We start from the raw sequence: 10,366 nt of genomic DNA on the forward strand, positions 1-10,366 counted from the left end.
CTCTTTCCCAAAAGCTATTTTTTGCAAGGAGAGAGCCTGAGGACAGAGAGCAAAAGGGAGGGTGCGTGTGCGACGCGGGGAGAGGGATTTTGGAGGCAGCACACGCAAGGCTGTTAACCTGCGAGGGCTCTGCCGCGCGCAGCAGACTTTGCTAAATGCCTGGGAAATTTGGTGCAGAAGCATCTGCAATGCTGGGGGAGCTCACAGGGAAGCAGAGGGGGGGATGCTGGAAAGAAAGAGGAGGAAGAAAAAAGAAGGAAGCATTAAGAGCCACCAGGCTCAGCCTTCCCCAAAACACCGAGGAGAGGCAAGATCCAGCAACAACGTGAGGTGCAAGCAGAAGGAGCGTTTAGGGGAGAAATGTCTCTGAAGCCTCTTCCGCCCGGCTCCTGCCTGTCCCCTCCATCCCCAGTGGCAGGACCTCTCCTGAGAGGAGCGTGCAATATTGGGTCTGCGTCCTCGTGCCTTTGCATCCGAACTGGCCCCGGTCGGGCCGTCCCCCACCAACCTTCAGCGTAAGGATCTGATTAGAGCGCAGGGCCGCGAGGGTGGTGCTTAGGTATTCCTGGGGGACAGGGAAGACACACGGCATTACCGGGAGCGGAGGGAGCGCGGCCGGCCCCCCTCCTCCCGGAGGCCAGCCCCGTCCCCGGCGCGACACGGGGGAAACGACAGCGCGAGGCAAGGCACACATCCTACCCTGACGTTTCTTTCCCGGGAAAGCAAAGACCAAACAAAACCGAAATGGTATCTTGGGGTTTGGGGCGAGCCCATGGCTGCCTCGGAGCGGCTCGTGCCTGCAGCCCCAGCCCACCCGACCGGCGTCCCGCTGCCCCCCGGCGCCAGCCCGGGTCGTGCACGAGCTGCGCCTAGCCTCCTGCCCCCGCGTTTCACCTTGAGCGCCGAGGACAGCGGGGAGCCGGGGGCTGTAACGGGAGCCCGGGACGCCGCCTCGGCCAACATTGTCCTCGGCTTCTTCTCGACGTGACAATGCGGTGAGCCCGCCTCGCCTAAATAAACCCAGCTGACCTGCTATTATTGTCCCGGCGCTGGCACGCGCCCCGGCCATGCCCGCCCGCAGCCACGCTCCCTCCCCGCCGCCGGGCTCTGCTGCCCCAGCCGGCCGCCAGCGCCCAGCCCAGCTAAGTCCCGAGGCTCGGCAAAAATAAACAGAAAGCCCTTAAGCCTGTCTCCCCGTGCACCCCGGCTGCAAATCCCAGCCGCTTCATGTGATGTCCTTCCAATGCATTTCCAGCGGATTTCCAGCGCTCCGGCCGCTTTTAGAGCCGGTGCCGTTGTCCCCCTGCAATCCCACGCTCTTCTCCCCCTGCTCCCCGGGCCGCAGTGCACGGGGGGGCCGGCACGGGGGAAAAGCAAAAGGGAGCAAAGAGGACACGGTTTCCCGCTGCTCCCAGCCACCCGGCCGGGGCACGGACCCGCGGAAGAGGGGTAGAGGCGCAGGGACCCTGAGCGGGAGACCTCCGCTCCTCCAGGCGCCCTGGGGCTTGCTCGGGTTGGGGGAGAGGACACAGCCCTTCTCCCCACCAGGCAAACCCCCCCGCTCCGGTATGGGGCCTCTCCGGGAAGAAACGACAGAAACTCCTGGAAAACCGTAATCTACCGCTTTTCTGCGAAACGCATCCGCCAGCCGAGCGCTGCTCTCAGGGCCCGGGTGACTCATCTTGTTAGTGAAATCATCTGTATCTCCACCAACAAGCCACTCGGACGGAGGAGGATTAGCGCGCAGGCAGGCGTAGGGCAGGCGGTCCCAGCGCTAGCGACTTACCCTGTGCGGGTACTCTGCACACTGGCCCTGCGGAAGGCGGGGATGAAAGGGAAAGAGTTTGAACTCCGTGCGGAGAGCAGCAAAACAGACACCGAGGCAGATAACACAGCCTAACTCGCAGCCCAAGTTACAGGCGGACTCTACAAAGCCGGGCCAGGGAGTCCGCTCCCCGCTCGCTTTTTGCATTTCATTTGCAACTCATCTCCCCTTAAAAAATTACCTTTTCTCCTTTTTGTCCGGGGGGTCCCTGTAAAAGGAAAAAAAATAAGCGCTCAGTAACGGAAAGAGTTCAGCGCACGCAAGGCAAAAGGGAGCGCGGGGAGGCGCAACGGCGAGAGGGACGGTACTTACGGGTTGTCCCCTGGGACCTGCTGCGCCCTTGAAAGAAACACATCGTCGTGAGCGCGAGAAGGGCTCCCGTTCACAGCGACACGAGGAGCGGGTGGAAACGCAGCGTTTCCAGCCGCTTGTGGAGCAAAGTCCCCAAAGCGCGGAGGCGCTGGGCTCGAGCCGCGTGCAGCCAGCGCCGGCACAACCGGGGGCATCCGGTGCCGCCGGCGCCGAGGGGGCTCGGCACGTGCTGACCACCGCGGCGCTCGGGGCGCCAAAACCAGGGCCAGCAGAGAAAACGGCCAGCCGTGCAGCGAACGAGGGCGACTACCGAGCTGCCAGCGTGGCATCCCCGCGCTCGGGGATTTGGTCACCAGTGACGTCAGAGCAACGGGGCCGCGCTGTGGCGCCCACCGAGCCCAAGCTTATCTTTCTCCGTGAAGCCATTTCGGTGCCGTGCACGAATGAAACAAGGCTTCAAGAGGAGAAAGAAAGATATTCAATACGAAAGGCATGCTTTTTTTAGTTAGATAAGTTGCAAGCTGCCAGATGGGCTTTCAGAAAACTTTCCATCAACTTTTACTTCTGCTATGAGGCCAGCCACGAAAAACGTCAGCTCCCAAAGTATATTTAAAGAACTTAATTGCAAACTGCAAGGAAAACACATCCCATGCGTAACTAGGCGGTCGCCGCCGCGACACCATAATTCTGATAGCCGTAATGCAAAAATTACAGGCGCGCCTCCCGTAACAGCCCGGCTATTCCGAAGTTACGGAGCGAGGCACGCCGCCGGGGCGCGGGCTGCCCACCAGCTCGCTTGCAGCTGGGAGGCAACGCCGTCGCAACCCAACCCCAGGCGTGTTGCTGCAGAAAAACATTTATATATATTTATATATATATATTTTTTTTTTTTTACCATCTCCCCCTTCTGTCCAGGATGACCCTGCAAAGGAAAGAAGACAAGCCTCAGCCGCGGCTTTTGCAGCGGGGGGCGAGCAGGGGCCGGGGGCGGTGGGGCAGCGCAGCGCGGGGCTTGGGAGGCTCTGGGCAGCGTGCGGGTCGGCAGGGTCCTCTCCTGCCCCGCTGCCGCTAGGTGCAAAACGGGGGCAGAGGAGGGAGAGACCGCAGGGGGCACTTCGGATGGGGCTACGGGCTGCCCGGGACGGAGGCTTGGCGGCCGCGGTGGTCTCCTGCCGGCCAGCCTCCCGCTCGTCCTTTGAGCCGTTCGCGTGCGCAGCCGTCGCCGAATAACCCTCCTGGAGCCACCTCCTCCGGCAGCCGGGCGCATGGGACCGAGCAGGAGGCAGGCTCCGGCGGAGCAGAAAGCCCGGGGAGGGAGAAGCCCTTCGCTTACCGGTTTGCCGTCCAAGCCGATCGGGCCCTGCAAGGGGGGGGAAAAAAAAAAGAAAAAGGGGGAAACGGTGGGAAAAGCTTTCGCTGGGCATCGCGGGGAGGTTGCAGAGGGGCCGTGCCGAGGGCCGCCAGCGGCCGCCAGCGCAACGCGGCACTGCCTCTCCGGCAGCCTCCTGCAAGCCCCCGGGAAAGCGCCCCAGGTTTCGTGAGACCTCGGCTCTCCCACCGGCTTCCCCAGCGCCGCGGGAGCGGGACGGGCTGGCGCGGGGCCGCACGGCCCACGGCTTCCGAGCGGCCCGAATAAATGCGCGGGAATAAATAGCAACCGCCTGAGTTTTGGAACAGCCTCGGCGCTCCAGGCAGCATTGCCAGCAACGGCGGGACTGAAATGCAATGTGCTTTATCCTTTTCTGGGTTGTTTTCCATTCCCTCGCCCATCTGTAGCTTACAGCGGCGGAGGAAAAAAATTCCCCCCGTGCTTTTTGCATTTTTCCCTTTGGCAGCCCCCAGGGCGCTGAGCCTAGCGTGGTCCCTCGGAGCACCGCACTGCTCCGGTCCCTGCTCGGACCCCGGGCACCTGCTGCTGTTGCAGGATCGCATTAAGGTTCAGTTAAGGTTAGACCTTCACCCACCTGGTGGTTATGTTCTTTGCTTTAGGGTATTTTCTCACAGTGATTTTCTTCTACCGAACAGATCTGGCTTCGGCCATGTTATTTTAACACTTGTTTTTTTTAAATCAATTTCCTTTCAGAGCTGGGTTTTTTCCTTTCCCCCAAGTATCATTAAAAAGGGGAAAAAAAAAAAAAAAAAAGCAACAAGCGAAGGAAAAACTACTCTTTGCAGTGATACCAGATCAGGCCCTCGGTTTCAGACAGACACGATCAGACAGCTAGCCCTGATGACGCTCACTAGTAATACTGCACACACGTACCCCATAAATTAACAGCTACACTTACCGGGAATCCAGGAAAACCTCTTGTTCCAGGCTGTCCCTGGGAAGAGGGGAACAGAGACAGCGGTTTAGAGGATTTTGGCGGATGCTAGGTTCTCTCCATGGCCTTTCCTCCAACCCCTGCCCCTTTCTCCGCGGCTCCCCGGAGAGCTGGAGGAGGCGACGCGGGGAGGCTGGGAGAGCTCTGGTCCCGCTCCCATCCGCGCCGGCCAGGAGGAGGCTGGAGCCGCTCCAGCTTGGACCGAGCCCCTGCGTTGATTAAATGGGTGTCCCTGGCCCCTATGCTAGGCTTTTGGAGGATATTCCAGCGTCTGAGCTCATTTTATGGCCATTCTTGCTGCCACTTAAAAACCCTACAAGAAAAGCGTCCTGGCTGTTGGCTTTTCAGTTCGCCACATCCCAGGTCACGGACACCCTAGACGCCCTCATTACTTGAGGGGTTTTTTTAAATCCTAATTTCACGAAAAACGCGCGAGCCAGGTCAGGAAACGAGGTGGAGCAGGTTTCGGCAGATCTGGAAGCGAACCCGCGCAGCGGGACGAGGTGAATCCCGTACCGCGCTCGGCGAGGGCGAGCGCCGCGGCATCTTGCCTTCCCTAAAAGCCGTGCTGCCATGCCAAAAAGCCTGGCTCTTCCTTGCACGTTCCCATGCTTCTCCGTGCTTTGTTTTGGGGAAGAAAGTGCCTTCCAAGGTACTTCAGCATATCGTGACTGTGTTTTTATATACAATGCTAGCGGGACCTAATCACATTTGCACTGTTTTTGCTTAAGTTTTGCTGAGTTGAACTTGGTCAGCGTTGCTTTGCAAGACACATACAAAACCACCTGGTCCTCCTGGCCCGTGACCAGGAGGGAAGATAGGCTGTAAATTAAAGGATCTGTCCACGGCTGGTTTCCAAAAAGGCGAGAATCAAGAAGATCCTAGGCCGCAATTCATTAATTTTGGGTCCCTGTTGGACGCCTCCCCAGACAAGAAGCGCTAAAAAAAGAATTAAGGAGAAAACCTGGAAGCGGTGCAGTTTGGCTTCCTGCGCAGACGACAGACTGCAGCCTCTCTCTCCTCGGAGGACGGCAGAGCGGTTTGCACGGTATCAGGCCAAAACAACAGTTCAGCAGCGGACGGTTCCAAGAGACTGTTTTTGTTGGGTGGCTGTTTTTCCTTGTCTTCTTTTTAAAATGTTGATCGTAGGAAGTATGCAATCCCGGGAGCTGCCAAATCATGGAGACCGTCTGTTTCTGCCACTATCGGCACACTGTCCCTCTCTGGCCAGAAGTTAAGCAGCTCGGAGAGTGAAAACTTAACCTCCAAACGAAAGTCTGGAAACTATTTGTCATCCCACGTCTTTCCGAGCGGCCCCTAAGCCGGGGTTTCCGTGTTTATCTCTGGTGCTCGGCAATCCTTTTGACCCATCACCAGCTCCCCGGGAGACGGGATCGTCTTCAGGGGAGGCTTCGGGGGTGGGAGTGGGGAGCCGTGCCATCTCGGGGCTTCGACCGCGGTAGGGAAAAATCCGTTTTGAGCGCCTTTCGCCAGCTCGGGTTTCTGCCATTTCACGGACGCGGCGCGTTGCGTCCCTTCTCCAACAGCAGCAGAGCCAACGAGGCAAAGCAGCAGCGCCGAAGGGGACGTTAAAAAGTTGTCCCGGGCTGAGAGCCCCGGCTCGCGAGGAACGGCAGCGGGGCCGGGGCATTCGCCCTCCCACTCGCCAAGCCCGGAGCAGGGTCCTGGCCCGGCGCAGGCAGGAAGGGACCCCCCGACCCTCCTCCTCCTCCTCGCCTTGCCTTTGCCCCGTGGCGGGGGACCGTCTGCCGGGCATCGGGCGCTTGAGGAGACCCGCCTGCTCCCTCGTTTTCGGTCCTGCCGTTCACAGGGCTCCGGGCAGGTGGGCCTTGGGAACGGGCAAAGCTGTTTCTCGTTAGCAGCGCTCATCACGGCGCTTCGGGAAAGCCAATTGGAAAGCCAGATGCAGCCAACCGCTCGAGCCGCCTGGGTCTCCCCCACTTGACCTCCGCCGGGAAACAAAAGTTGCCGGCGTGCCATCCTCTCCGCAGGTCAAGGATGGGGCTCTTCGCAGGCTAATCGAAATCGGAAGTTCCCAGCGGGAGGGAGAGAACTGAACCTCGGGCTCTTTTCTCATGGAAATGGACGGCACAGGCACAGGCGGCGCAGGGTGGAGCGGGAAGACGCCTGCGCTTGCACAAAAGGGGAGGCTCGGCGGCTGATCCGATCCGGGCTTTGGGGCATGTCAGTGCTCCAGCCCCAAACATTGCGTTGGCCTTTTCTTCCTGGCCCTGCGCTTGCAAAAAGCTCTGTCCGGCCGGCTCCTTGCACCTTGCAGCGACCCCCTCGCAGGAAGGGGGTCTAAATCCCGCCCGGCCTCCCCTCCGCTCCCCAGCCAACTGGGGGACCTTCAGCGCAGCGGTAACCGCGCCGTTGAGCTTCTTCCAGGATTTTGGGTACAGACCAGAAATCAGGGCCTCCGAACAACTCCGAATCACCCATCTCCGTGCGTCTCCCTCTGCAAAATCAGCAGTTTTGTCCGCTGCCAGTGAGACCTAAGGCTGGGATCAGCCAGGCACAGCTTTGCCATGCAAAGGGCGTATTCTCCCCCAAACCAGTAGCAGCCCTGCTGCCAGGAGGAAATGTGCCTCTTCCTGTTAAATACAGAAATACGGTCTCCTTGCAAGGGGAGCCTTCCCTACAGCATGAGCTGTAATTTCATTATATATAGTGTATAATAGCGGTATAAAACCGAGCCTGGCTCAGCAGGGGAACCGCATCGTACAGGGCTTGTCTCTCTCCAGCTGATACTGTGTCTTGCTGCCCCTCCTAAGTCCTTCCCTCTAACTTGCCCACACCCTGCATCAGGCAAAAATAGAGCAAAAAGCCACTTACGGGTGGACCGCGGGGCCCGATGATGGACATGCCTGCTTCTCCCGGCGCGCCCTGCGGAGAGAGAGAAGAGGTGGAAAAGGGGTGAGAAAAGGAGGAGAGGGAAAATCCCAACAAACCCACCTTCCTGCAGGGACTAGGGTGAAACGGGGGGTGCTCAGGGCTCTGCCTAGCGTACGAGACCCTGCGGGCTCACAGGGGCAGCCGCCGCTCTGGCGTCCCCCGTCTTGTTTTTCTGCATTTGCTCCCCCAAAATTTCCCTCGCTACTAGTTACCTTCGCTCCCTGGGCCTGTCCGCAGACTTTCTAAACACCTTTCACAGCCCTCCCCAGGTGCACCTGCATTTTGCTGACTTCTTTATACCCATCGTGCACATATGTTCTTTATGAAGCTGGCAAAATACTTGGTGAAAAAGGAGATGCAAAAGGACGGAGAGCCTGAGGTCTCCAGCAGCCGGTTACGAGGGCATCTTTTGTAGGAGATACTAAATCCCTGGCTGCACAGCACAAGTCTGAATATAGACTGGAGACCATAGTACCTATTACAGGGTAGGGAAAAGATGGGAAGGGATTACACAGGCTGCCTGCGTTTTCCTACTGCAAAGCTAGCAATTCCGTGAATAGGCCAGACGAGATTTAATGACCAGACAGGAAAGCAAGAGTTTAGGGCTAAATTAAATAACTCCATGTGGAAGCAGCTTGACGTATTGTGCAGTATAAGAGGGGAAAAAAAATCCAGAAAATAAACGGGTTACTCAAATGTGGTTTCTGGAAGAAACTGGGTCTGCCGTGAAGACAAGGCACGATTAACGATGTCTCACGTTCAGAAGTTAGACGGTTTGGGTCAGATGCTTAAAGCAGCATGGACCTGATGCCATCCAGACACCTGAGAAGCACCATTTGCCCACGGCCGTTTCTCTATCGAAGCGTGAACTGCATTAACCAGCTCTTAAATCGTTAACAGGCAGCCGAAAAGAGAGAGCGAGCAAGGACCGGCTGCGGGAGCAGGGACGGAGCTCGCTCCTTCCCACATAACCCGGGAGCCCGCGAGGGAGGCGTCCCGCTGGAGGAGGAGGAGGAGGAGGAGGAGGAGAACGGATGCGACGGGCTCCAGGGTGGAGACGGGCGCTGGGAACGGCTGGCAGGCCACGTCCCGCTGGAGCGGGGCAAGAGCCTGGCTCGTGCGCGCCTCTTCCCCAAATTCAGACGGGGTTTGGGCTGGCTCTGATGAGGAGGCAGTGCCTCGCTGCTACCTCCCTCCTCCCGCGCTTTGCGGCCGGCCGGGGACCTTGCAGCTCCCGGGGAGCCGGCGCATCCCCAGGGGCTGCTCGGCTACGAGCGTGCCCGCCGGCTCCCACGCCGCTGCCGAATCGTCCCAACAAGGAACGCAGCGGCGGGACGCGGCCGCGGAGCCGACTCACCTTCTCTCCAGGTTGCCCTTTCAGTCCCTGGGCCCGCGGCGCCCGTCGAAGCCGCATGCAAGAGGGTGCAGGGGGGGAGAGAGAGAGAGAGAGACACAAACACGGGCGTCAGCGGTAGCCCCGGGAAAGCCCCCGAAAGGGTCAGCCCCGAGGGCTGTCCGTGCCAGGCCGACGGGGCAGACGAGATGCACGCAGGAGCTTTCGGCTTACCGGCCGGCCAGGGATCCCCACGGCGCCTTTGTCCCCCTGGCAAGCAATGCAAAAGCAGATGCAATTGGAAACTGGCCGAGCGCAAGGTTGCAAAATAAACGCGAATCAACCGCGCCACCGACGTAGCTGTGCACGCCGGCCCCCCGCCCCCCCCCCAGCACACCCAGGTATTTTGAGAGACGGGAAAAAGCATGAGAGAGGAGGTAAAAGTACGTCTGCAGGTGCTTCACGCATGTGCATGAGGTGTGCAAGCCACCAGTTCGCTCAAGCGCGTGAGGAACCAACACATCTCATGGCAGAAGTGATGCACCACGATTTAGGCAGGGAAAGAAGGGCAAGAGCTTTCAGCCTAACTAAACCTAATCCCGATTTCCAACGCTTTGTAAAATCCAGGTCCTGGGAAGCGGCTTCCTGTAGTAGCCAACCGTGGCATTTTTCTCTTTCTTCGCAAAGTCATCTGGGTGTTAGCTATTTATTCATAGAGTTATCACTTTAAAACAGGATCCTCTTCGACTTGAAAATATGGTGCTGTCCAGAAGCAAGAGAAGAATGTGGGAAAAGAGGCTGACACAGGAAAAAGCACGTCTGGGAGAAGACATACGAGCAGCTGCGCTCGGTGTCCTCTACCCCTCGGAGATGCTTCCCAGCGCGTCATCAGGGTGTGAAGGATCCCAGCGGCAGCTCGGCGGACGCCCTGGGGCCGGGCGACGCTGCACAGAGCCTCGCAAGCGCAGCAGCACAAGATTCCCTCAGTCGTTTGCCTGCAGTCCCATCCTCCGCCCCTTACAGTTAAATCTAGCTGTGCAACTTTAAAAAAAAGGCAACCGCCAGAAGGCCCCCCTCCTCTCGGCAGGGCAGGGCCCGCGCGTCAGCCGAGACGCTCATCGGAGCCTTGGGTTTCTTTCGCTTAGCAAACTGCGTGTCCTGGGGGCGCTGGACGACTTGTCCCGAAACCTTCGCGCCTTTGGGAGGCAACGGGTCGCCCCACTGGTGGCCGTGGCCAGCCGCGGACGATGCCTTCAGCCCCGGGGTGTCCCCGCACCACGGCACAGACACGTCCTCGCGTCTCACAGCCTCCTCCGGAGCAAAACCACGCGGCCAGGGCTTCTGCCTGACGCCGCGCAACGTCGGCTCGCGATAAGGAGGACTCGTCCTTTTGGGGCAAGGCTCTTCGATTTCGAGAACGCAGCACGCTCCGCGCTGCCTCGGCCAGACCTTCCCGCCGGAAAAGTCCTCCTCAAAAGCAGCGTGCTTCCCAAACGCAGGAGGGTCCGCGAGGATTATATCGCCGCTAAACTTTGTCCTACAAAGCTCCTGGGGTCCCCGTCCCACCACAAGCCGTGCCTTGCTTGCGATATGTTATTCTTCCACTACGAGAGACCGCTACCTTCTCCCGGCTTACGTGCCCTGGAGGCCTGTTCA

General features: G+C 59.1%; 1 protein-coding gene across 2 annotated transcripts in view; it reads right to left on the reverse strand.

The window, feature by feature from the left end:
* COL13A1 (collagen type XIII alpha 1 chain) overlaps nucleotides 1-8,974 on the reverse strand; it is a 52,344-nt gene extending 43,370 nt beyond the window's left edge. For both annotated transcript variants that reach the window (XM_067299734.1, XM_067299733.1), the window contains exons 1-9: nucleotides 8,945-8,974; nucleotides 8,735-8,761; nucleotides 7,318-7,368; nucleotides 4,426-4,461; nucleotides 3,471-3,497; nucleotides 3,033-3,059; nucleotides 2,138-2,164; nucleotides 2,007-2,033; nucleotides 1,787-1,813 (exon numbers count right to left, since the gene is read on the reverse strand). In XM_067299734.1, the coding sequence (XP_067155835.1) occupies nucleotides 1,787-1,813; nucleotides 2,007-2,033; nucleotides 2,138-2,164; nucleotides 3,033-3,059; nucleotides 3,471-3,497; nucleotides 4,426-4,461; nucleotides 7,318-7,347 (201 nt within the window). In that variant the 5' untranslated portion in view covers nucleotides 7,348-7,368; nucleotides 8,735-8,761; nucleotides 8,945-8,974. The remainder of the gene's footprint in view (nucleotides 1-1,786; nucleotides 1,814-2,006; nucleotides 2,034-2,137; nucleotides 2,165-3,032; nucleotides 3,060-3,470; nucleotides 3,498-4,425; nucleotides 4,462-7,317; nucleotides 7,369-8,734; nucleotides 8,762-8,944) is intronic.
* Nucleotides 8,975-10,366: the final 1,392 nt, after the last annotated feature.

The sequence above is a fragment of the Apteryx mantelli genome, chromosome 7, assembly GCF_036417845.1.
Source record: "Apteryx mantelli isolate bAptMan1 chromosome 7, bAptMan1.hap1, whole genome shotgun sequence".
NCBI lineage: Eukaryota > Metazoa > Chordata > Aves > Apterygiformes > Apterygidae > Apteryx > Apteryx mantelli.